General features: G+C 44.7%; 2 protein-coding genes across 2 annotated transcripts in view; both read left to right on the forward strand.

The window, feature by feature from the left end:
• Nucleotides 1-26171, forward strand: LOC129852931 (dynein heavy chain-like). Its single transcript, XM_055918530.1, has 3 exons — nt 1-1306; nt 22518-22628; nt 26155-26171. Exons 1-3 carry the CDS (start codon nt 1-3, stop codon nt 26169-26171), a joined length of 1434 nt encoding a protein of 477 aa, XP_055774505.1.
• Nucleotides 1-27880, forward strand: part of LOC129854446 (carbohydrate sulfotransferase 8-like) — a 225004-nt gene that overhangs the window by 23464 nt on the left and 173660 nt on the right. The window contains exon 3 of the mRNA XM_055921492.1: nt 26155-26360. Coding sequence (XP_055777467.1) covers nt 26186-26360 — 175 coding nt within the window. The 5' untranslated portion in view covers nt 26155-26185. The remainder of the gene's footprint in view (nt 1-26154; nt 26361-27880) is intronic.

Below are 27880 nucleotides of genomic sequence, written 5' to 3' on the forward strand. Positions count from 1 at the left end.
ATGCTGGTAAATGAAAGATTTGGTAGTCTGCACTCGGTTCCGCTGCTCTACGAGGTTACTTTCTCTCAGCTACCTACGCTGCTCTACGAGGTTACTTGCTCTCAGCTACCTACGCTGCTCTACGAGGTTACTTTCTCTCAGCTACCTACGCTGCTCTACGAGGTTACTTTCTCTCAGCTACCTACGCTGCTCTACGAGGTTACTTGCTCTCAGCTACCTACGCTGCTCTACGAGGTTACTTGCTCTCAGCTACCTACGCTGCTCTACGAGGTTACTTGCTCTCAGCTACCTACGCTGCTCTACGAGGTTACTTGCTCTCAGCTACCTACGCTGCTCTACGAGGTTACTTTCTCTCAGCTACCTACGCTGCTCTACGAGGTTACTTGCTCTCAGCTACCTACGCTGCTCTACGAGGTTACTTTCTCTCAGCTACCTACGCTGCTCTACGAGGTTACTTTCTCTCAGCTACCTACGCTGCTCTACGAGGTTACTTTCTCTCAGCTACCTACGCTGCTCTACGAGGTTACTTTCTCTCAGCTACCTACGCTGCTCTACGAGGTTACTTTCTCTCAGCTACCTACGCTGCTCTACGAGGTTACTTGCTCTCAGCTACCTACGCTGCTCTACGAGGTTACTTGCTCTCAGCTACCTACGCTGCTCTACGAGGTTACTTGCTCTCAGCTACCTACGCTGCTCTACGAGGTTACTTTCTCTCAGCTACCTACGCTGCTCTACGAGGTTACTTTCTCTCAGCTACCTACGCTGCTCTACGAGGTTACTTTCTCTCAGTTACCTACGCTGCTCTACGAGGTTACTTTCTCTCAGCTACCTACGCTGCTCTACGAGGTTACTTTCTCTCAGCTACCTACGCTGCTCTACAAGGTTACTTTCTCTCAGCTACCTACGCTGCTCTACGAGGTTACTTTCTCTCAGCTACCTACGCTGCTCTACGAGGTTACTTTCTCTCAGTTACCTACGCTGCTCTACGAGGTTACTTTCTCTCAGCTACCTACGCTGCTCTACGAGGTTACTTTCACTCAGTTACCTACGCTGCTCTACGAGGTTACTTGCTCTCAGCTACCTACGCTGCTCTACGAGGTTACTTTCTCTCAGCTACCTACGCTGCTCTACGAGGTTACTTTCTCTCAGTTACCTACGCTGCTCTACGAGGTTACTTTCTCTCAGCTACCTACGCTGCTCTACGAGGTTACTTTCTCTCAGCTACCTACGCTGCTCTACAAGGTTACTTTCTCTCAGCTACCTACGCTGCTCTACGAGGTTACTTTCTCTCAGCTACCTACAGCCGGTCAATTTCGTATACTAAAGGACAGCTTTCAAATGGAGCCTGTTTTGTTCAGATTGAGTAGTCACCATTAGTGGCAGGCCTGGAAAGCATGAGCGATGGATAGAATAATGGGGGCTTTATTAGTAGAAGTGTTTCTGAAGACAAAGAGGGACTACAACAGGTAAAGATACAAAGACTTGACATCTGCAATTAGGATTAGGCTTCCAGAAGAGCAGATTGCCTATTACTATGTAGTAAATCTTCATCTTCAGTATTAACACAGATTATACAATGTCTACTTTACATTAGTGACAGACGACAATGTGATGATCCAAGGGCCACTTTACAGTACAGTACATTACAGTACAGTACATTACATTACAGTCCATAACAGTACTGTTGTAACGGCTTTCCTCCTCCTCTTCATCAGAAGAGGAGGAGCAGGGATCGAACCAAAATGCAGCTGAGTTTGTAGACATGATTTATTAACGAAAAACACGAACTCGACTAATACACTAACAAAACAAATAAACGGTGTAGACAGATCTGAACGACGGACTCACATAACACACGAGAACGCACGAACAGGGAAAAAAGCCTACACATAAATGACACTGAACAAACAAACCGAAACCAGTCCCGTGTGGCGTAACGACATACACAAACACAGGAGACAATCACCCACAACGAACACTGTGAAAACACCTACCTAAATATGACTCTTAATTAGAGGAACGCCAAACACCTGCCTCTAATTAAGAGCCATACCAGGCAACCCATAAACCAACATAGAAACAGAAAACATAGAATGCCCACCCAACCTCACGTCCTGACCAACTAACACATATAACAAACTAACAGAAATAGGTCAGGAACGTGACATAACCCCCCCCCATAAGGTGCGAACTCCGGGCGCACCAGCACAAAGTCCAGGGGAGGGTCTGGGTGGGCATCTGACCACGGTGGTGGCTCAGGCTCCGGGCGAGGTCCCCACCCCACCATAGTCAATCCCAGCTTCCATCTCCCCCTATGAATGTCCACCCTCATCTTACCCCCACAAAATCCTCTTGGTAACATCAACAACAGGGGCAGCACCGGGACAGAGGGATAGATCAAGACAGAGGGATAGCTCAAGACAGAGGGATAGATCAGGATATAGAGGTAGCTCAGGATAGAGAGGGACATCAGGATAGAGGGGCAACTCCGGACTGAAAGGCAGCTCCGGACAGAGAGACAGCTCTGGACTGAGGGGCAGTCCTGGGTAAATAGCCGCTCCGGGCTAAGGGACAGCTCATGACTGGCTAACGGCTCTGGACGCTCATGGCTGGCTGACGGCTCTCGACGCTCATGGCTGGCTGACGGCTCTCGACGCTCATGGCTGGCTGACGGCTCTCGACGCTCATGGCTGGCTGACGGCTCTCGACGCTCATGGCTGGCTGACGGCTCTCGACGCTCATGGCTGGCTGACGGCTCTCGACGCTCATGGCTCACTGACGGCTCTGGCAGATCCTGTCTGGTTGGCGGCTCTGGCAGATCCTGTCTGGTTGGCGGCTCTGGCAGATCCTGTCTGGTTGGCGGCTCTGGCAGATCCTGTCTGGTTGGCGGCTCTGGCAGATCCTGTCTGGTTGGCGGCTCTGGCAGATCCTGTCTGGTTGGTGGCTCTGGCAGATCTTGTCTGGTTGTCGGCTCTGGCAGATCTTGTCTGGTTGGCGGCTCTGGCAGATCCTGACTGATAACTGGCTCTAGCGGCTCCTGACTGACTATCGGCTCTGACGGCTCGGGACAGACGGGCGGCTCTAATGGCTCAGGACAGACGGATGGCTCAGACGGCGCTGGGGAGACGGATGGCTCAGACGGCGCTGGGGAGACGGATGGCTCAGACGGCGCTGGGGAGACGGATGGCTCAGATGGCGCTGGGGAGACGGATGGCTCAGATGGCGCTGCGATGGCGTTGCGATGGCTCAGACTGCACCTGTCTGGCGGAAGGCTCTGGCTGCTCCTGTCTGGCGGAAGGCTCTGTAGGCTCATGGCAGACGGGCAGCTTTGCAGGCTCATGGCAGACAGGCAGTTCATGCGCCGTTGGGCAGACGGCAGACTCTGGCCGGCTGAGACGCACTGTAGGCTTGGTGCGTGGTGCCGGAACTGGAGGCACCTGACTGAGGACACGCACTTCAAGCCTAGTGCGGGGAGCAGGGACAGGGCACACTGACCTCTCGAAGCGCACTATATTCCTGGTGCGTGGTACCGGCACTGGTGGCACCGGGCTGAGTGCACGCACATCAGGACGAGTACGGGGAGAAACAACAGTGTGCACAGGACTTAGGAGACGCACATGTGGCTTAGTGCGCGGTGCCGAAACTGGAGGCACTAGGCTGGAGACACGCACCATAGGGAGAGTGCGTGGAGGAGGCACAGGGCTCTGAAAACGCACTGGAAGCCTGGTGCGTGGTGTAGGCACTGGTGGTACTGGGCTGGGGCGGGAAGGTAGTGCCGGAAATACCGGACCGTGCAGGCGTACTGGCTCCCTTGAGCACCGAGCCTGCCCAACCTTACCTGGTTGAATGCTCCCCGTCGCCCAACCAGTGCGGGGAGGTGGAATAACTCGCACCGGGCTATGTAGGCGAACCGGGGACACCATGCGTAAGGCTGGTGCCATGTAAGCCGGCCCGAGGAGACGCACTGGAGACCAGACGCGTTGAGCCGGCCTCATGACACCTGGCTCAATGCCCAATCTATCCCTACCAGTGCGGGGAGGTGGAATAACCCGCACTGGGCTATGCACTCGTACAGGAGACACCGTGCGCTCTACTGCGTAACACGGCGCCTGCCCGTACTCCCGCTCTCCACGGTAAGCCTGGGAAGTGGGCGCAGGTCTCCTACCTGCCCTTGGCCCACTGCCTCTTAGCCCCCCCCCCCCCCCCCCAAGAAATTTTTTGGGTCTCCTCTCGGGCTTCCAGCCACGTCTCCTTGCTGCCTCCTCATACCACCGCCTCTCTGCTTTCGCTGCCTCCAGCTCAGCTTTGAGACGGCGATATTCTCCCGGCTGTGCCCATGGACCTTTCCCGTCCAATATTTCCTCCCAAGTCCATGATACCTGTGTAGAATCCTGCTCGAACTCACGCCGCTTGGTTCTGGATAGGTGGGTGATTCTGTAACGGCTTTCCTCCTCCTCTTCATCAGAAGAGGAGGAGCAGGGATCGAACCAAAATGCAGCTGAGTTTGTAGACATGATTTATTAACGAAAAACACGAACTCGACTAATACATTAACAAAACAAATAAACGGTGTAGACAGATCTGAACGACGGACTCACATAACACACGAGAACGCACGAACAGGGAAAAAAGCCTACACATAAATGACACTGAACAAACAAACCGAAACCAGTCCCGTGTGGCGTAACGACATACACAAACACAGGAGACAATCACCCACAACGAACTCTGTGAAAACACCTACCTAAATATGACTCTTAATTAGAGGAACGCCAAACACCTGCCTCTAATTAAGAGCCATACCAGGCAACCCATAAACCAACATAGAAACAGAAAACATAGAATGCCCACCCAACCTCACGTCCTGACCAACTAACACATATAACAAACTAACAGAAATAGGTCAGGAACGTGACAACTGTACAGTCCATAACAGTACAGTACATTACAGTACAGTCCATAACAGTACAGTACATTACAGTACAGTCCATAACAGTACAGTACATTACAGTACAGTCCAAAACACTGACAAATGAATGAAGAGCAGTTAAACATGATTTGTAACCAAGCTGAATGCACTCTCTTATAGTATGTCCCACATTGTTTTACAATGTTCTACTTAACATAAATTTGGTGCAGTATCGTTATTCATTTGTGCTGCTGGTACTGATACCAGTTCCACTGATTGTCACCTGTTGCTGCCTTTGTTCTCCAGAACTGGGGATAGGAAGGAAGTAAGTTATTTTTAAATACATGTTTTATCAGACAATATTAATCCTGTGTTGAATATGTCCCACAGAAACTCTCTACACACAACCAAGAGGAAATTTCTGCCTGAAAAATGCTCCTCCCCGTGCATTTTCATTCATTCCATTCAAATAGACTCTTGTCTATGAAAGTTAACTTGTAATACAGAAAGCCTCTGCTGTGGTAGGTTTGTCCTATACCTGGAGCTGGTTAGATCACAGTACTGGACCAATTACCACCTTCTAAAAGGGGTTTGGGGCTTTTGTGAAAGCTATTGCTCTGTCTAGTCTTGAAAAGTGTTGAAGACCATCACAGGAAAGTAATTGGTTGTGCTCTGCAACTTCTAGCATCACCTACAGTTTCCCTTTTATCCCTCTTGTCCTTTGTAGTATGAATATTGCTCAGCCAGTGGCATTTACCTAGTCTGTGATGTATGGTCATTTAAGTCCAGCATCTCTGCTCATGACCGGGCACTGTGCCATTGCAGCACATTTTCTATTTGGAGTATGAATATTATAGCTATTTATACAATAGATGTACCTGCATCTATTGTATATATTGTCAATATAAATATTAGAGAATACATTTTGAATGAGTCCCCCAGCTTCCAAAGAAATCTAAATAACTGAAATTCCAATGGAATCTTGCTTAAAAAGTGAAAGTTAATTGTCAACAATGAACATGCGAAAACCTTATTGGCTAAAACCTACTTCCAACCCATTGTCCCACCTGACCTTCAGCACCATTCTCAATAGTTCATAGTTCACGCCGGTGCTGTCAGCATATTGACCTTGACACTGTGTTTCAGCAATGGCCTATCAACGTCTCAGTTAAACAGGAAAGGAGTGTATACATCTCAATAATGTATATCTAATCCCACAACATAAAATATGTGCCTAGTACAGATACATAATCATGTTGAGGCAGATATATCTGCTGTTTTTTCCCAATAAGAATATTAATGTCATTAATCAACCATAAAGTAATCCCAGCTGGCCATGAGAGCTTAATGTCAACCAAGTTACTAATTTACAGCCCGTTACCTAAACTGTGTAATAATAATCATCTTTAAACATTGTTGATGTTTCTTCCGTTTAGTGAATACACCTCAGGGGATTGGATTTGGTGTGGCGCCTGGGTCCTCTAGGTAATTTACGAGAAACGTTGACCTTGTCTAATTTCTCAGCTTGTTGCTGTAAACTGTCTGTGACGTTAAATAATGGATGGTCAAGTGTTTACTGTGGCTCTCGTTGATATTGTCTAGGGAATGTTTCATTTTTGTAGAGCAGCAATTAAAAAAAAAGATTTTGCAGATGTTACATTATATTTGATGATCAAGCTGCTGAATCAATTTTTTTCAGATCCTTTTGGTACATTATCTGTGTACATATTCAGTCTTTTGCTCATTTGGCTCGAATCAGATTGGAACATCTAACATGTGGAACTAGAGAGCAAATAGTTTGTGCTGTATGACAGTACTATTTCTTCTCTGCTACAGAATGGCTTTGCTAGTAATCATAATCCTCACAGGAGTCTGGACCAAATTCAATTATATTTCAATTTTATCTCTCCTTTGACATGTGCTAATAATGACACCTTTGTTAGAGAGATAATGTAACGGGGACAGAGTGTACCGTACAGTAGCTTCCACTGTAAAATAGCTGTGATAGGGAAGGATGGTTAACAATGCTGTCAAAGCAATGCAAAATATGAAAACGACTCCGTCTTCCCACCGAAGCTCAACATCGGACCACCTTTCATCTGACCCCACAGTGGACAGTTTGAAGGATTAATCAACTGGGAACAAAGGGCAGGGACAATGCAGGCGGTGGGGAGGGGGGGGGGGTGCTTGGACTGCTGCACCACGTGGGGCTTCACTCTCACTAATTTCAGCAATTACCAACCTGCTCTCTGTTTTAATCAGCTGGTCCTGGCACCATCAAAGCAAACAGCTCAGTGCTGGCTGGGACCTGCTTGGTAATGCTGAACACCATTTAGCTGAGGGGAAGTCAGGCTCATTTCAGACAAACGGAGAACAACCCACCCATCACTCATTAGTCAGCATCTCAGCGTTGCTTTTTAATTTGAAACAAGCATTATATGTATGATAAATCAGACGTAATGTTTAATTAGCGTATCTAAACACTGCATTCTTAATGCTACTGGAAGTATTTTCAGACACCAAGAAATGGGATATCAAGTATATTTTATACCTGATGTATTCAGAAATGTAAAGATGGATAGTGGTAAAAAAATAACCTGGCTGTGTTTTTCAGTGACATCTCACCAAAGCATGGAACAGAACAAGGCTTGCAGTGGGCTGGAACTTCAGGATTGTCGCACCAGTTATTTTTGTTGAGCACCTTCACTTTCTGTTGTTGCGTCACGCTAACTGAAATTGTGAATTGTGTTTTTACAAGAATGACAGATGTTCTGCAGACCTCTTCACATGTCGGCAATTCCACAAATAAATGAGTATCTTTCTTTAAAAGGTGTGGAAACTACCAATGTTGTATTCAGTCACTTTGTCATGATTGGCATATCTACTGTATAGCTTGTTTCTAATTTCCACATAAAGCACCTGGAGCAGAGGAGAAGTCTCCTTTCTATGTTCTCATCTACATTCTCCTTGTTGTGTTGTCATATACTCCACACCATCCAGAGAGCCTAATACGCATGTTATTAACACTATACCAGGATATTCACATATTGTAGGTTTCTCATTCCATGCCTGAAATGTAATTAGAAAGTGTTACAGTCTGAAGAAAAAAACAATCCCAACAGGTATCATACTCCCCTGAGGTTGCACATGGCAACATCCTGTTGTAATGACATCAGCACCAAGAGAGTCAATTCACATGAATAACAACTAGTGTATGTCAAACCATTTCAATATGATTTGACAAAGGCATACCGTCTGTTGCATGGTGTTATAGTACTAACATGATTATTGTGACTGGTTTCAATCAGAGATGTGACATCAGTTTGGTTTATCCTATGATTTAACGAAAACCAAAGGCACGACCACTGGGTTACTTACAGCTTTATTTGACCATTGGTTTCATTGCATAATGCTTTATTCTGTTATCATTGTCTGAGGCTGGGGACATTCTCCTGCTGTTATGCATTTGAGTGAAATTTCATCATTTCTGGCATGGAGTGCTCTCTCTAGATATATATTTCTCGCTCTCTCTTTTCTCTTGCCTTCTCTCTTCTCTCTTTCTTATCTTTCTCTCTCTCTCTTTCTTTCTTTCTTTCTTTCTTTCTGTCTCTCTCTCTTTTAAAGACAAGCACCAACCCAATCTGGCAAACCAGTCTGAGAAACTGCTTCTTTAATAGATGCTATTCAAATTCGGTCCTAAAGGAGCAACAGTCTGCTCTGCTCAGAGCAATGGGAGTCTAAATAGATTTGTGATAAGATTGGCTGCATTCCAGTGATTTCTAATTTTGAGGTCCCCCTTTCTGGGTGCCATCACTGAATTTAAGTCCTTGACACTCATTCTACACCTGCATTGCTTGCTGTTTGGGGTTTTAGGCTGGGTTTCTGTACAGCACTTTGTGACATAAGCTGATGTAAGAAGGGCTTTATAAATACATTTGATTGATTGATTGATTGATTACATTACCACAGGTCATGTATACAGTATCAGACTATTGAGCTGCTGTGCCAGACCTGCACAATATCGCTGGCTCCTTTACGCTGCCAGTAATTTAGATGAATGTAGTGCCAAACTGGCGCAATCTATCTGGCACATTTAGGCTGCCATAAATACATATGAGTTTATATGATTCACGTGATTCAACAGAATGCCATGGTTGGTTGTCATAGTTTTGTATTTCCATTTCTATGAGGTTCTGTTTCGAGGCTCCACATTCCAAGTGTTTTACTGTAACATGGTCTCAATATTTTTGATGTGTACCTCATTTCATGTTTCCTCTCTCTCCATTTAATATCCACAGCTGCATTGCTATCTGTGGGATAGATCTAAATATATGTGGCATGGGTTTCTTCATTATTGGCTGAGTAAGCCTCCTAAGACTCTCTAGGGTAAATATCAAATAACACAATACCTTCTAATGTTCATCCAAGATTGTCATATTGTGATGTTTGTCCTTTTCAAAGGATCATTCTCTCAGCTGGCAGATTTTACCACTGGCCTTTTGAGTCTGTATAGAAATTATATAAATTGGAAGAAGCATAGGCTGTATTTTTGCATCATAATGGAAAAAGGAAAGAATAGAACATCTAATTATAGCAGCCATACCTTGGCAATTGTTGTGTTTAGATTTAGGAGGAGAATTTTAGTTATCAGGCATCGTTTTTCCAGGATTCAGATTGCTTTTAAAAGCATTTTTCCTCAAATATATTTTTCAATCCCTCACGGCGCAATGCTTAATGGAAATCCCTCATTCCCAAGTGTTTAATTCCTCTCGTAGTTGAGACCTGTCACCTGGCTATGGAAATCTCTCTCTTTCTCTCTCTTTCTCTCTGTCTGTCTCTATCTCTCTCCCTCTCATTCTTTCAAATGACACCAGTTGCTCCGTGAAAACTCAATTCACAGCATAACACACCCGTTGGACATGCTTCATCAAAACGCCAATGCATGGTAGAATGGAGTAAAAAGAGTTTCACTTACCCCTGTAAGGAGGGAATTCCAAAGTTTGGTTTGAGAACCAAGCGGCCCAATTATGCTAAGTACAAAGAACTGTTTAGTATATCAAGGGCAACATCAAATCCGGTTCCCATCACCATCAACATGCTCTATTTTATCTGCCAGTCCTCGGGGGGAGAACTTAGAGGAAAGATTCAGGCTGTGAAATGGAATAGAAGTAGGAGCAATTAGTTTTAAATCAGCTCTTCCTTCCCTGATATCATTACAGGGAGAGAATGTGCCAATAAACAGGCTGTTGGATAACATCAAGGTCCAAGTCTAGACTATTCCCCTTGCTGATCAGGATGGATCGGTTCATCTCTGTCATTTTATCTTGGACAGTGGTGAAAAAAGTCCCTTCACAGAAAATGAAGTGAAAATGAAAGTCACTCTACTAGTCAAATTACTACTTGTCTAAAAGTATTTGGTTTTAAAAATAGTTAAGTATCAAATGTAAAAGTATAAATCATTTAAAATTCATTATATTAAGCAAACCAGGTGGCACCATTTTTTTATTTTATGGATAGCCAGGGCCATGCTCCAACAATCAGACATACTTTACAAATGAAGCATGTGTTTAGCGAGTCCGTCAGATCAGAGGCAGTAGGGATGACCAGGGATTTTCTCTTGATAAGTGCATGAATTGGACCATTTCCTGTCCTGCTAAGCATTCAAAATGTAACGAGTACTTTTGGGTGTCAGGGAAAATGTATGGATTAAGAAGTAAAGTATTTTCTTCAGGAATGTAGTCAAGTAAAAGTAAAAGTAGTCCAAAATATAAATAGTAAAGTTAAGTACTGTACAGATAGCCCAAAAAACTACTTTAGTAGTACTTTCAAGTATTTTTACTTAAGTACTTTACCCTACTGGTCTTGGACTTATTGTTGTCCCTTTGGTTGGTTGTCAGAAAGGGTAGCTGATGTAGTTTGTCTGTAACGCATCATCAGAATTTAGTCGGCAAAACAAAATGTTATTTCAAATGTAAAATTATTCATGAAACTGTGTTCGTCAATTTGCCAGTCAGTTGAGGTATGCTGTGCCCGGTCTAAAACGTGCGCATATTTTGTGGGAATTATTCATGGTGTTGCATATTGTTGGTGAAGACTTGATTTGACTCAATGCAATAAACAATGGATTCATAAAGACAATGCATGTGTCTGTGAGAAGACGGACAGAGCCAATTGTCCGCTGAAAGGGTAACATCATAGGATAAACGTAAACCCTTTTCACCAGTATTTTTACAGTATTATTAAGGTTGGGCCTGCTGTATGTATGTGTGCGTCTCAACATTTGTGTCCTGGTTCTCAGTAGAGTTCACTGTGATGTTTTCTGATGAAGTCCTGAAAGAACATTACTGTGTCTGTCTGAGTTCCTTTGTATCTGGGTCACACAGGTCTCACCAAATCTTCAGTAGTCTGTCCCTGCCGTCTCACCTGGCTTTCATGTGAATTGAAGTCAAATGGATGCATAGGAGATTCTGTAGGATGGTAATTAACTTCTCAGGGGCAGAAGAGACAGCAGAGCTTTCTGTCAAAACGTTCATACCACCACCATGTGGTAAACCTATGGTTAAAGTTCTGGTTGGAATGATCTTATCTCAGATGCCATGTTGTAGTACAGATGTAGGATCTTAATTGGATCACTCTTTTGTTGCTGATAATTTTCCTGTACTGCAGGAAATGCAGATGAGCTTTGTGATTTACATAAATTCACAGAAAACCCCACTAACACACTGTTATATTAACAGTATTGCACTTTTCATGTAGCATACTTTTAGCCAGGCAATAGCCTAACATTCACTCAAGCAAGACAATGGACTAAACATTAAAATCCTGTTGCTGTAGGATTATTATGCCGTGACAATATAATTCAAATTAAGATCCTATATTTGTAGGTGACACTGTATTCCACTGACCTTTTCATTCACACACAATGAGTTAGATACATAAACTTGAGTCTGTAAATCATGGCATGATTAAACCAATCATTAGTTTAGTAATAAAGGCCATTGTTTAATTCCCCAATGTAGCACTAATGATTATGGAAATAATGACAGTAACAAAGGTGCATAATGAGTAATTGTTTGTGGTGTTTGGAGTATGCACAGTGTCATCAATACCTGTTAGGTAGATTTTCTGAGAAAACCCGTCACAATCCCGAGAGTGCCATACTGTACTTGTAAAGGAGTCACTTTGTAGGGAAAAACAAACCCTGGTCTCAAAAGGCTGTAATCAGTGGAACAAATTCAGACTCAGATAGGGTCTCATTGTCAGACAAACAGGTTAAGGACACCCAATCCATCACAGTTATCCTGAGGGTTGCAGGTTCCTACTGTTGTCTCAGTGCTCTATAATACACCTTAGTGTCTGTTTGCCTAAACAGTCTGCGTAGGAGATTGCTCCAGAAAACCATGAATGAAAATGGCATCACGTCTCTGTTGCATAAGGTTCAGGCGAATCTGTGTGTTGCGTTGTTATTGAGGTCAGCAACTTGACATTTCCAAACATCTGCATTCCCCCTGGATTCTGTCTGGTTAAACACCACACCGTGCTAGCCCTATTTTGGCTCCCGAGTGGCGCAGCGGTCTAAGGCACTGCAATAAAGGTAAATATATGTATAAAACTCAGTGCTAGAGGTGTCCCTACAGACCCTGGTTCGATTCTAGGTTGTATCACTACTGGCCGTGATTGGGAGTCCCATAGGGCGGTGCACAATTGGCCCAGCATCGTCCAGGTTAGGGTTTGGCCGGGGTAGGCCGTCATTGTAAATAAGAATTTGTTCTTAACTGACTTACCTAGTTAAATAAAGGTTAAATAAAAATGAACTATATATGTCCAGTTCCCCGGTTCTCTTCCACATTGCGTTTCTGTCTGTTCCAGACCTCTAAATCAACGATTGAGCTAATACTAAATATCAGAGGTAATCTGGCTTGTCTGTGTTTTACAGATTGAATTAAGTCAAATACAGATCTTGTGTCGTACCTGTATGTCCAGTATTACATAGACTGACAACTCCAACTACTGGCAAAGCTAGTCTGGTGTTCTAGCCATTGAAATGAGTTAAATATAGAGCTTGTGTGGTGTAGCGCTATACTTCTCATACTGACAGCTCTCACTGCTAACAAAGCAGAGCTGAGCAGAGCACAGGCATTCTGCTTAACAGAGAAAGTACATCACCCTTTTTACATAACTTTCATTACAATTGAATTATATGTTTTTTGATTCAGAATATTGCAGTTGAACTTGAAACATAAGTTTTTCTATACACTGTCTGCCAAGTTTGATAGTCATAATTGTTGTTTTCAGACTGCTGACTACATGTGAGTGATGCGAGAGACAAGAGAGAGACATCTACTGTTTTTTAGCCCACCAGCCAGACTCAGCCTGGGAGACATCTATTTTAGCCCACCAGTCAGACTCAGTTCGGAGAAACATCTATTTTAGCCCACCAGTCAGACTCAGTTCAGAGAAACATCTATTTTAGCCCACCAGTCAGACTCAGTTCGGAGAAACATCTATTTTAGCCCACCAGTCAGACTCAGTTCGGGGAGACATCTATTTTAGCCCACCAGTCAGACTCAGTTCGGGGAGACATCTATTTTAGCCCACCAGTCAGACTCAGTTCGGAGAAACATCTATTTTAGCCCACCAGTCAGACTCAGTTCGAAGAAACATCTATTTTAGCCCACCAGTCAGACTCAGTTCGGAGAAACATCTATTTTAGCCCACCAGTCAGACTCAGTTTGAAGAAACATCTATTTTAGGCCACCAGTCAGACTCAGTTTGAAGAAACATCTATTTTAGCCCACCAGTCAGACTCAGTTCAGCCATTGTTTGTTTGTTTTTCCTCTCTGTTGGAGAGGGACTTTGTTGAGTTGACAGAGGTATTGATTTTGCAGCATGTCTCCCATCTGTCATGCTAATCCACATTAATGCTGGACACCCAAGCAAAATATTGTCTGTCTAAATCTGATGAAAGGTCGCCTCTGCTTTATTTAAGACTGTAAATCAAACTGTTTAAGGGGAGGACCATGGAATCCAGAGCTTTACAAATAACTCCCATCGCAGTGGCTGCTGCCGCCACACTGTTAATGTGTATGTTGATTTTACATTCATGATGTGTAACTTTTTGGAAGGCTGAATAAGAGGTGCGTCTTTATTGGAACAATATCACTTATGGGGTGATACAGTACTACCAGCTAATTCCCATGGTTGTTAATGGGTCCTTGGTAACATTAAGTATTAGACATATACAATATCTTCTTGTTGAATATTCTAGAGCACTTGTAAGTTACACTCTATGCACTCAGCTGTTGGAGAAGACTTGAGGAGATATGTCTCCCGGTGGGCATTGGCGCTTGCGTGACTAGTTGTGTGCACTCAGAATTATATTGACTCACCCTGTCAACATACACCTTTCAAATTGTGCAGAGAGTACAGCAAGAAGCCACACATCGAACTAATAACATGTCTGCCTCTCTGCACTCGATCTTTCTCTGCCAATTGGAGGCTGGAAAAAAAGCATTCTAGTGTTTTACTTTCAAAGTGTTGCTTTTGACTTGTTGACTACTATTCTAGCTCTGTACCAAGCAAGCTGAAATATAAAAGTACAGATAAATAACCTGACTTGAGATGTAGCACTGAAACTGGAATGGACTTGTCTTTTCCTGTGTCCTTCTCCAACTGTCCAACTGTATCAACACAACATGTAATTCTCCTCTTCATATTTCATATAATTCCATCAAAATGTGCTAAATCCACCCACATGGATTTTAACTTGTGGAGGCATCTTTTTGCCCGCATGGTTGGCAAACTATTTATTTGTTCTTAAGCAGAGAGACTTTTAGAAAGACCCTAGCTGGCAAACTAGCCTTTCATGAAAGCTTTTGAGTAAAGGACAGACTGTAACTTACACCATGGGCTAGCTAGAACACTGTGTTTGTTAAAAGGTTGACACGGAAAGGCCGTGATGTGTGAGGCTAGCGGGTAGTCATGCTGGTCCGAATCCTTAAATGCGCTTAATGCACTTCAAAACCAAACCAATCCACACGGGACTGCCCACAATTTTACCTGATGAAATGGTGCTGACCACAACAAACAGAATATACAGAAAGAATATATAGACGATAAACAGAATATACAGAGAATATATAGAAAAATGTATGATGCTCTGATGCTCACAGACTTGGTCAGTTGACACTACCCGCATGTCTAGGAGAGGCCTTTTTACACGTCTTGTCATGCTAGTCACTGAATGCAAAACAAACGCCATTCCCCACTGGGCACAGATGTCAATTCAACGTCGATTCCACGTTGGTTCAACGTCATTTCATTGAGATGTCGTGGAAGCAACGTTGATTCAAACAGCTTTTGCACAGTGTGCCCTCATTTTGGATGGAAAGACAGATCTGTACTGTGTTTAGTTACTTTGGGTATAGTGGAGCTATGATGTAATGTGTCTCCAGTATATATAGTGCTATGAGAAGTATTTGCCCCCTTTCTGATTTTCTCAATTTTTGCATATTTTTGATACTGAATGTTATCTTGGTAAATATTTTCTTCTTCTTGAACTGCGCTGTTGGTTAAGGGCTTGTAAGTAAGCATTTTACGGTAAAGTCTACACTTGTTGTATTCGGCGCATGTGGCAAATCAAGTTTGATTTGATTTGATCAGATCTCCAACCAAAACCTGTTAGATAAAGGGAACCTGAGTGAATAAATAACCCCCAAAAATTTATACTTATTTGATTTAATTAACAAAGTTATTCAACACCCAATACCCCTGTGTGAAAAGCAATTGCCCCCTTACGCTCAATAACTGGTTTTCCACCTTTAGCTGTGATGATTGCAACCAAATGCTTCCTGTAGTTGTTGACCAGTCTCTCACATCGCAGTGGAGGAAGTTTGGCCCATTCTGTAGATTATGCTCATATTACCCTCATGTAATTCATCCAAACCGACAAACCGGCAAAATTTGATGCAACATCAAACAAAGTGTTAGTATCTCTCAGGACTTCTTGTTTTTGGCCTTGCTTATTAATGAGGTTTAGATATAGCCCCTTCACAGCTAATGAAGGACACATATTTAGTGTAATATATGCTCAGCTTCCAAGGTCTTAGTCAGACTTTAGTGCAATAGGAGTTTCTACGATCTATTATGATGTGGCTTCACATTACAGCATTATGTATACACTTTAAAATGGGTTGCTGATTGAATACAACTGTGAAGGAAAAGCAGCGTTCAATTGAATTAAACTGTAATTTGCATTATTGTGTTCGACGCTGCAATTATTTGATTGAATGTGAAGAGCGTAATTCAGTAAAGGACAGTACAAAAGAGCACAGCTTAGGGGACTCCTCTGCATTAGGTTTCAGGTAGGTGATAGTTACACCTCTCTTTTTCTCTTTCTTTCTTTCTCTCTCTCTTTCTTCTCTCTCTCTCTCTCTCTCTCTCTCTCTCTCTCTTACTTTCTCTCTCTCTATAAACCTAACCTTTTGTATTTGAATTAGTATATTGAGTGAACAGAAAGTCGAGGGACAATACGGACAATATCGCTAAAGCAGCTTCTGTTATGTTGTTAATGAGTTATTCTGTGTTATGTCAGACCTAATTTGTTAGAGTGGAAAGAAACAATCCTTAGACCCGCATCTCAAATCTGAGTAATAGAACAGTGGTAGGCCTATCCATCTCATGCATTCTAAAAGCACAGACAGTGAATGAATGGATTTGATCCTATTGATACCTTCATAAAGACTTTGCCAGAGCCTAATACTTAAGCAACATTTTAGACACTTCCATGTTGCCCTTGGATCTCCATTCAACTTCCTGGTTTAGGTTTAACTAACTTTATATTTCAAGAATTTAAAATGGTTTCTGCCTTGTCTGTCTGTAAAGCATTAAGCATTGATTAAAGGGGAGGGACGGGAGGTCAGTACAGACTCATCTCTATTGATCAGTATGTGTGTTTACCCATGCAGGCAAACAGACTTTGTGGGAGTATACATTGGGCCCAGGAAGGCAAGGAACAACGGTTTCAGGGACAGTTGACGTTTGAATGTCAAATTAAGTCATTGTCAATTTGTTGTCGTATGGTATGATGCAATTTAATACTAGTCTCTTTAACTCATCATCTACAGTGTAGATTCTACACACAAACAGTTATCATGATTGAGATACAACTGTTTGCTAAAGAACAGATGGCTATTATAGTTTTAAGGACCAACGCTGCACCATGACTTGGTAACCACCTCCCTCAGTGACACCACGCTCAACACATCGACAGGTATGTTATGTACTATCGTGAAACAAAAAAAGGAGATGGTGAGCATTAAGATTTGCACCACCAGTAAAGACATTCTCCTATCTCTATGGCTACATTATGCAATACATATCACAACATGAAATATCTCTTACCCTCGTACAAACAAACCAGACACCCAGTTCTGCTTTCCTTCTTTCATTTTATTCTTCTCACAAATGGAAATCCATACAGTAGCTCTTGGGGTTCAAATGACAAAATTATATGCCTACCTTTTATACCTCAGTTATATGAAAATGAGATGTTTATGTACCGTAGCTGAGAATGAGTCATAAGAAGTTCTCAACACACAAAGAGACCGCATTTGAAAGCCCACAGAGAGTGAATCAAGCATCTAGTTCTGTGCTGTGTGCTGTGTTTATGCTATTACCTGGGAGGTTTGGAAGACTTCCTGTGTAGGTAATAGGATGCATCCCAATGGTATCCCATTCCCTTTATAGTTCACTACTTTTAGATTTTTTTCTGGATCAAAATGGGGCTTAGGTGGTAGGGGCGTGGTGGGGGCGTGGCCATGGGGGTGGTCAATGGTGCGGTCACCGACCCAAAATTTTTGAGGCCCTCTTGTTGGTCTCAGTGACAAAATTGAGTTGTTCTAAAGCTAATTTCCTGCAATTCTACACATCTTGCCATGGCTGATGCTATCTGAGTGACTCAACATTATAACAAAATCAATGGGGGCCCCATGTCATGACAAAACTACTCCTGAATGCATAATTTGTAGATTTTTTGATTCTCCCTGACTGTCTAATTAACACTGAAAACATTTAATTATCCCGATTTTCAGTTAAAATAATAATAATAATATTATTATTTGGACATAAGCGGCCTGAAAAAACACTAGGGCGACCCGCCCAAAGCTTTTCTATGCAGAACAAAAACGTGCTTTTGACCAGGGACCACAGGGCTAGGGTTAAAAGTAGTGCACTTTATAGGGGATAGAATGCCATGTGGGACACACCCATACTGTACTGAGAAACTGTTTCCTCAACAAACTTCCCTCCATTTCCTCTTCGCTATTCTTCACTGCATCCCCATAATAATTCTATGAATGTCTTTCATTGGAGACTTTCACAATACCAGCTGCAACTCCTTTGCCCTCTCTAGCCTCATGCTGTGGTACTATTTAATGAGCTCCCAGTAGCTGGTCTGCTGGGTTTCAGGCTGCTATAGCTGGAATATTACTCAAATGTGCTCATTAAATATAAATGTGCATTTTGCACAATATCGATACTGTATGTAAACCCAGATTAAGATTTTTTTTGACCATTGTCTTAATGAGACATTGTGTGTGTGTGTCATTTTTGCATGTTGCATGTAGCACAATGTAGATGTTCTGCAGGTAGAGGTCAGGAAGTCAAATGGGAAGTCAAAAAGTCATTATTATGAAGGCGACTATTGTCACGTTCCTGACCTGTTTTCTTTTGTCTTGTATTCATTTAGTTGGTCAGGGCGTGAGTTGGGTGGGTTTGTCTATGTGTGATTTTCTATGTTGGGATTTTGTGTTCGGCCTGGTATGATTCTCAATCAGAGGCAGCTGTAAATCGTTGTCCCTGATTGAGAATCATACTAAGGCAGCCGGGGTTTCACGTGTGTTTTGTGGGTGTTTGTATCTCGTGTCAGTGTTCGTGCCACACGGGACTGTTTTCGGTTTTGTCACGTTTGTTGTTTTTTGTATTTGTAAGTGTTCAGTTTCGTTTTGATTAAATCAATATGAGCACTAACCACTCTGCGTGTTGGTCCGATCCATGCTCCTCCTCGTCTGAGGAGGAGAACGACTATGACGACCGTTACAGAAACACCCACCAAAAAAGGATCAAGCAGAGTGGGAACAGACAGCAGCAGAGACCGAGGACACAGGACTCAGTCAGACCCAAACATTTATTGGGGGGGGGGGGGGACACGCGGAGTGTGGCAAAGCCGGGTAGGATACCTGAGCCAACTCCCCGTGCTTACCGTGGAGTGAGAGGGCGTCGTACTGGTCAGACACCATGTTATGCGGTAAAGCGCACGGTGTCCCCAGTACGCGTGCTTAGTCCAGTGCGGGCTATTCCACCTTTCCGCACTGGCCGGGCTAGGTTGGGCATCGAGCCGGGTGTCATGAAGCCGGCCCAACGCATCTGGCCTCCAGTGCGTCTCCTCGGGCCGGCGTACATGGCACCAGCCTTACAAATGGTGTCCCCGGTTCGCCAGCATAGCCCAGTGCGGGTTTTTCCACGTCACCGCACTGGCAGGGCTACGGGGACCATTCAACCTGGTAAGGTTGGGCAGGCTCGGTGCTCAAGAGCGCGTGTCCTCCTTCACGGTCCGTTTTACCCGGTGCCACCTCCACGTACCAGTCCTCTGGTGGCAGCCCCCCCGCACCAGGCTGTCTCTCCGTCTTCTCTCTCCAGTTGCTCCCACCTGTCCAGCGCTGTCTGAGCTGCCTGCCTGCCCAGCGCTGTCTGAACTGTCTGCCTGCCCAGCGCTGTCTGAACTGTCAACCTGCCCAGCGCTGTCTGAACTGTCTGCCTGCCCAGCGCTGTCTGAACTGTCTGCCTGCCCAGCGCTGTCTGAACTGTCTGCCTGCCCAGCGCTGTCTGAGCTGCCTGCCTGCCTAGCGCTGTCTGAGCTGCCTCCCTGCCCAGCGCTGTCCGTCTGTCCCGAGCCGTCAGAGCTGCCCGTCTGTACTGAGTCTTCAAAGCCGCCCGTCTGTACTGAGCCTTCAAAGCCGCCCGTCTGTCCTGAGCCTTCAGAGCCTTCCGCCAGACAGGGGCCGCTAGAGCCTTCCGCCAGACAGGAGCCGCTAGAGCCTTCCGCCAGACAGGAGCAGCCAGAGCCTTCCGCCAGACAGGATCCGCCAGAGCCGTCCAGCCAGGACCAGCCAGAGCCGTCCAGCCAGGACCAGCCAGAGCCAGCCAGCCAGGATCCGCCAGGGCCACCAGCCAGCCAGGAGCTGCCAGAGCCAGCCGGCCATGATCAGCCAGAGCCGCCAGCCAGCCATGAGCAGCCAGAGCCGTCCAGCCATGAGCAGCCAGAGCCGTCCAGCCAGGACCAGCCAGAGCCGTCCAGCCATGAGCAGCCAGAGCCGTCCAGCCAGGACCAGCCAGAGCCGTCCAGCCAGGACCAGCCAGAGCCGTCCAGCCAGGACCAGCCAGAGCCGTCCAGCCAGGACCAGCCAGAGCCGTCCAGCCAGGACCAGCCAGAGCCGTCCAGCCAGTACCAGCCAGAGCCGTCCAGCCAGGATCCGCCAGAGCCAGCCAGCCAGGATCCGCCAGAGCCAGCCAGCCAGGATCCGCCAGAGCCAGCCAGCCAGGATCCGCCCCTCAGTCCGGTGTTGCCCCTCAGTCCGGTGCTGCCCCTTAGTCCGGTGCTGCCCCTTAGTCCGGTGCTGCCCCTTAATCTAGTGGGGTTAATTTGGAGGAGGCTACGGAAGAGGGGATTGACTATGGTGGGGTGGGGACCACGACCAGCGCCAGAGCCGCCACCGTGGACAGACGCCCACCCAGACCCTCCCCTAGAGTTTATGCTGGTGCGCCCGGAGTTCGCACCTTAAGGGGGGGGGGGGGGTTATGTCACATTCCTGACCTGTTTTCTTTTGTCTTGTATTTATTTAGTTGGTCAGGGCGTGAGTTGGGTGGGTTTGTCTATGTGTGATTTTCTATGTTGGGATTTTGTGTTCGGCCTGGTATGATTCTTAATCAGGGCAGCTGTCAATCGTTGTCCCTGATTGAGAATCATACTAAGGCAGCCGGGGTTTCACGTGTGTTTTGTGGGTGTTTGTATCTCGTGTCAGTGTTCGTGCCACACGGGACTGTTTTCGGTTTTGTCACGTTTGTTGTTTTTTGTATTTGTAAGTGTTCAGTTTCGTTTTGATTAAATCAATATGAGCACCAACCACTCTGCGTGTTGGTCCGATCCATGCTCCTCCTCGTCTGAGGAGGAGAACGACTATGACGACCGTTACAACTATGAAACTCTCTGGTCCGAACTTGTAATTCTATGTAACAGCATTGACAATAGTGCAGTGATTGGACACAATAACACCATGGATTTTCATTTATTGAATTAAGGATGTTAATGTCCAGACTCACATTAAGCATCTCCAATCCAAAATTAAATCTAGAATTCACTTCCTATTTTGCAACAAAGCCTCCTTCACTCATGCTGCCAAACATACCCTCGTAAAACTGACTATCCTACCGATCCTTGACTTCGGCGATGTAATTTACAAAATAGCCTCCATCACTCTACTCAGCAAATTGGATGTAGTCTATCACAGTGCCATCCGTTTTGTCACCAAAGCCCCATATACCACCCACCATTGCGACTTGTATGCTCTCGTTGGCTGGCCCTCACTACATATTCGTCGCCAAACCCACTGGCTCCAGGTTATCTATAAGTCTATGCTAGGTAAAGCCCTGCCTTATCTCAGCTCACTGGTCACCATAGCAACACCCACCCATAGTACGCGCTCCAGCAGGTATATTTCCCTGGTCACCCCCAAAGCCAATACTTCCTTTGGCCGCTTTTCCTTCCAGTTTTCTGCTGCCAATGACTGGAACGAATTGCAAAAATCACTGAAGCTGGAGTCTTATATCTCCCTCACTAACTTTAAGCATCAGCTGTCAGAGCAGCTTACCGATCACTGTACCTGTACAGCCAATCTGTAAATAGCACACCCAACTACCTCATCCCCATATTGTTACTTATCCTCTTGCTCTTTTGCCCCCCAGTATCTCTACTTACACATCTTCATCTGCACATCTATCACTCCAGTGTTAATGCTAAATTGTAATTATTTTGCCTCTATGGCCTATTTATTGCCTTACCTCCCTACTCTTCTACAGATTTTTCTATTGTGTTATTGACTGTATGTTTGTTTATGTGTAACTCTGTGTTGTTGTTTTTGTCGCACTGCTTTGCTTTATCTTGGCCAGGTGGCAGTTGTAAATGAGAACCTGTTCTCAACTGGCCTACCTGGTTAAATAAAGGTGAAATAAAATAAAAATACATTTAAAAAGCATTCATTAATTCCAAAGCTTCATATAGCAGTGTAGCTAGGACATTGGCACTCTCAGCCATGCTGTGTAATATTCTGTCTTTTTACACCTGAACATGGGAACACTACTGCAGGGGCTGTCTGTATATTAATAGTCTACCTGTGACTTCATCTGTAGCATTTGCTGTTATGCACCATAGAGAGAATAGCTACTCTAAAGGTGTTTGGGTGTTATGTGTGAGGGTGTTTGAGCATGTCTGTTTGCGTCTGAGCCGTCATCAGCCCTTTGTCTGAGTGTGTCTGGGTGTACGTGTCCCCTGCAGAGCCAGCCACTGGCAGCCAGGTCACCGTCACAGGGGGCAGGGGAATGTGTGAGGTGGCTGGGGGCCGCTGCCGGCTGAGGTGTGGGGCTGACTGTATGCTAGATGGGGGAGGTGTGGGATGTTATGCATGTCAGCGACATGAACAGAAAGAGAGCGAGACATTGCCACTATCATACTGTAGCCAATTGGATAACCGGAACAAAGGAGTGCAGAAACAGACCTGTACTTCAGCTGTGCTTGATTGAACTTGCCGAGCACAATGGAAACAACATAATAGTCCCAAAAGTGCAAATCTTTCGCACCTGGTAGCCTCAGTCAGTTGCTCAGATTATTTGAAAGAAAACAAATACCATCTGAACCCTGGTCTTTTCTACATAACAGAATAGCAGTCAGTTTGGTGGCTCATCTCATTTACTGATGGGTCATCTCCATCACAGCAGCAGAACGGATTACTCCTGACCACAGATCAGCCAGCTGTCATAAATAAGCTAATAATTAGCTCTGCGGTGAACATGATTTTGCCTCCCATTTTACCCCTGTCAAACCCTGGGCTCAGGTAGTAATTGAATAGTGAATGGACTAGGGCCACCAACTGAATCTTTCTTTGTCTCTTTGTTATGGAGCCAATCGTTTAATTCTGACCATAAATAGTTTCTGGGCCACCTGTTTTTTTTCAACAAGATCATTATTGCCAAGGGAAATTAGATATGCAGTAAGTTATACAAAACAGAACAGAATACAAGTTTGTCATTGGAAGCTGTGCAACATTCAGTCCACATACAGTTTTTGTGAGTATGTTTTTCTTGTATTCATACTTTAAAAGATCATAGTGCATACTAAATACTAATAGCTATATCCCATAAATGGGAATTGTGAATATGGTAGAAAAATGAAAAATGATAATCAGAATACATTTCACAAACATCCTTATGTGTTTGTTTAATGAATTCAGCAGAGGGATACATACACTTCCCAGCGTTTGATCCAGTTGATCAGAGGTTGTGTGTTCCCAGAAAAACAATAGATGCATCTCCGCTGCAGATGCATAAGAATGAGATATGTCCCTGGCTGATTGTACTGGCTGATTTATCCATGACTGAAGGCCAGCTAAAGTGGTTTGATATCTGATTGTACTGGCTGATTTATCCATGACTGAAGGCCAGCTAAAGTGGTTTGATATCTGATTGTACTGGCTGATTTATCCATGACTGAAGGCCAGCCAAAGTGGTTTGATATCTGATTGTACTGGCTGATTTATCCATGACTGAAGGCCAGCCAAAGTGGTTTGATATCTGATTGTACTGGCTGATTTATCCATGACTGAAGGCCAGCTAAAGTGGTTTGATATCTGATTGTACTGGCTGATTTATCCATGACTGAAGGCCAGCTAAAGTGGTTTGATATCTGATTGTACTGGCTGATTTATCCATGACTGAAGGCCAGCCAAAGTGGTTTGATATCTGATTGTACTGGCTGATTTATCCATGACTGAAGGCCAGCCAAAGTGGTTTGATATCTGATTGTACTGGCTGATTTATCCATGACTGAAGGCCAGCCAAAGTGGTTTGATATCTGATTGTACTGGCTGATTTATCCATGACTGAAGGCCAGCTAAAGTGGTTTGATATCTGATTGTACTGGCTGATTTATCCATGACTGAAGGCCAGCCAAAGTGGTTTGATATCTGATTGTACTGGCTGATTTATCCATGACTGAAGGCCAGCCAAAGTGGTTTGATATCTGATTGTACTGGCTGATTTATCCATGACTGAAGGCCAGCCAAAGTGGTCTGATATCTGATTGTACTGGCTGATTTATCCATGACTGAAGGCCAGCCAAAGTGATTTGATATTTGATTGTACTGGCTGATTTATCCATGACTGAAGGCCAGCCTAAGTGGTTTGATATCTGATTGTACTGGCTGATTTATCCATGACTGAAGGCCAGCCAAAGTGGTTTGATATCTGATTGACTACTATTGGTCTCCAAGGTTATGACATCAATTAACTCATATGGGCTGATGAATTGTTTCTTATTTTCAATTATATGTGTTCATTATTTATATTTTTCTAGTCTCATTCTGTATATTTATAGATGCCATTGATGACCCCCTATTCACCAGTATCTAGTTAACTTGTTACCTGTTACACCTGTTACACACAGGTGTCGTCTTCTTAAGTGCGTGTCTCCACTTAATTTGTTTGTACAGCACTGATGAAGGCATAGCAGCTGAAACGTATGCTCATTTTTATGTTTAGCACTTTGCACTTTCACCTTTTTGGATTCTTTCGAGCATCTTTCGATTCTTTCGAGCATTCTTTCGATTACATAAAGTACATTTTTGCATCTCCGCCGCCTTGGTTTTTTCCTGTTTATGTTTTGAGTGTGAGATCCCATTGAACTCTTTAGATGCTTTTTCTCTCGTGCACAGGCCACCATTCATTATAGTCTGAGTACGGACCCTCATACTGACTCACTGACTCATAAAAAACATGGCTTCTAGATTTCATGTAAAGTTGTCCACAGTTTAACACATTTAGGACGTGTGGTTTTACAGACGGACTTCAAAGAGCCAATGATTATCATTAATACTGCACAGTATGTCTTTTAAGTAGGTCCCGCTTATAAAATGTAACATCTCATTAATCTTGTGTGGTAGGCTGTTAGCAGTACAAAGAGAATATGTTTCTATAGTTGTCACTCAGTAAGGTGAACACATTTTGTATTAATCCAATGAGAAGAAAACTGTTTGTTACGCGGAGTGAAACAGGGAAACCCAAGAGCAGACTCAGACGAGGACACTGGGATGAAGAAACCAAGGTATTTATTGAAACACAGGGGGAAGATGAAGTGCAGGCCAGGGGAAGCTTGGGGGGTTGCAGGAAACCAGGTGCGGAGGCTGAGGCTGAAGCGAGAGGGGTTGGGACAGGGTAAGCAGGTCCGGAGGGGAATCCAAGGGAGCAGTAGAGTGGGGAATCCAGGGCAGAGTAGCAGGATGAGGAGATGTGGGACTGGAGACAGGGACCAGAGTCAGAGCGGGCAGAACTGTGTCAGGCAAGGAAAACAGGCACAACAGGATAACAGGATCGAAATAGTAACAAACGGCTAGAAACGTAGACTGACTGAGCAGAGATTACGATCTGGCAGTGTGGAAGTGGCAGGACTGAGTATTTGTAGAGGTCTTGATTATGGAACAGGTTGCAGCTGGTGGGGGCTGCTCTGACTCCAGCACACTTGTCTCCGCCGACACAATTACATCACACACACACACACACACACGCACACACACACACACACACACACACACACACACACACACACACACACACACACACACACACACACACACACACACACACACACACACACACACACACACACACACACACACACACACACAGGGAGAGGGAGAGAGCACTGGCGGAGTGGCGGCAAGTCAAGGAGACACAGGATGAGCAGTGGAGGGTGTGGCAGGCGCAGATGTAACACTGTTGAAGAACCATGATTAGCCTACCTATATTAATGACATTATAACCCATTTAACCCTATGTCATGTCATGCTATGTCCTGTATTGCGCTGCTATATCTTATGTCCTGTCCTATCTGCGTTGACTCTGTCCCTGTTCTCTCTCCGCAGGCAGCAGTCTGAGCTGAGGCAGGATAGCAGGATGCTGTGGGTGGAGTGTAGGATAGTGGACGCCCTGCGTGGGAGAAGACGGATGAGGGCCACGGCCGTCAAGCTGCCCTGCTCCTTCTGGTTCCTTCTGCTGTTCGGGGCCGGAGGCCTCGTCCTCTTCATACACCTCCAGGACCTCTCAGAGATGGTCCAGCAACAGGCTCCAGGTCAGTGGGAGATTCTACCCTATTCTACAGTCAGTTTATACTGACCTGAAGCTGGAATGGGTTGATACTATCATCAGTACTGTATGTTGTGAAAGAAGCGTGACCCACATACAAATAAACCCATATACATCTGTTCACATGCATGTACACATGTACTATACATACTGTTATTGTCAACCTGCTCCTCTATTGGATTCAAGTTTGATACGAACCATACCAAGTTTGCATACTGAAAAGGTGAAGCAATTGGTTATGAGTTATCAATGCCAGGATGTCAACTCTAAATGAGGGCGATGTCCTTGGTGGTGTACTGTGAGTGGTGATATCCTGTGAGTGGTGATATCCTTGGTGGTGCACAGTGAGTGGTGATTGGTGACATCCTGTGAGTGGTGATATCCTTGGTGTTGCACTGTGAGTGGTGATTGGTGATATCCTGTGAGTGGTGATATCCTTGGTGTTGCACTGTGAGTGGTGATTGGTGATATCCTGTGAGTGGTGATATCCTTGGTGGTGCACTGTGAGGGCCCCAGTGGTGAACACCTGCTACAGCACCACAGGACTGAGCCACACACTGAGAGATAGAGAGAGAGAGATGGAGAGAGAGAGATGGGGAGAGAGAGCTGGGGAGATAGGGCTAGGATATAGATGAGAGGGAGGAGGAGAGAGAGGGAGGGAGATAGAGGCAGACTACACAGAGAGAGATGGAGAGATGGGGGAGGCTCTATGCACCGCTGTGTGTGGGTATATCTTGTGTCACCCGTGCTGTATGTCATCCTCAGTATCAGACAGGATGAGTACTGTGTCAGCCTCTCTATCAATAAGAGGTACTTACGGAGAGTGAGAACTCTCCTGGCTCTAATATTCCACTGATTGTCAGATGCTCGTGCGGGTAATATCACACACACACACATACTGCCGAGTGATGAGTGTGTCTAACCTAGCAACTGCAGTGCTAGTGGGCCACACACACTGTAGAAATAGCAAGGTGTTTTGGCTTGTCTATTCAGAAGGAGCACCATGCCAAGTTCAATGTCATGGTGACAAGATAGTGGCATGGCCTTTTTTATTGAGGATTTTATGTCTATGAGGTGTGGTCCTTTGTAGCTCAGTTGGTAGAGCATGGCGCTTGTAACCTAGAGTAGTAGGTTCAAGTCCATACATACAGTATGTAACTTTTATGCACGCGTGACTGTAAGTTTCTTTGGATAAAAGTGTCGGGTAAATGGCATATATTATATTATTACGATAAGCACTTAATGAATTTGAAGTATTTAAACTGCTGACACACTGTACTGTAATTGTACTGTACGGGTATCCATTTTCACAGCAAAAGCAAGCATGCAAGCACTATACAGGCATTGATTTAGTTAGAAAGAAACAATGCTAATTTCACAAATAATGTATGACATATGAAGTGTTACAATGAACATTCAGTGACTTCAGTATAGCTTACACCGCTGGAAAGATAATGCTGAACTGTATCTATGCCTTAAGCTACGATGCCTCCCTTCCTCCAGAAG

The sequence above is a fragment of the Salvelinus fontinalis genome, chromosome 4, assembly GCF_029448725.1.
Source record: "Salvelinus fontinalis isolate EN_2023a chromosome 4, ASM2944872v1, whole genome shotgun sequence".
Lineage (NCBI taxonomy): Eukaryota > Metazoa > Chordata > Actinopteri > Salmoniformes > Salmonidae > Salvelinus > Salvelinus fontinalis.

Coding starts and splice junctions, on each gene's coding strand:
- LOC129852931 (XM_055918530.1), top strand. CDS start 1: ATGCTGGTAAATGAAAGATTTGGTAGTCTGCACTCGGTTCCGCTGCTC. Junction 1,307..22,517: donor CTCTCAGCTACCTACAGCCG/GTCAATTTCGTA, acceptor TGTCCCCTGCAG/AGCCAGCCACTGGCAGCCAG.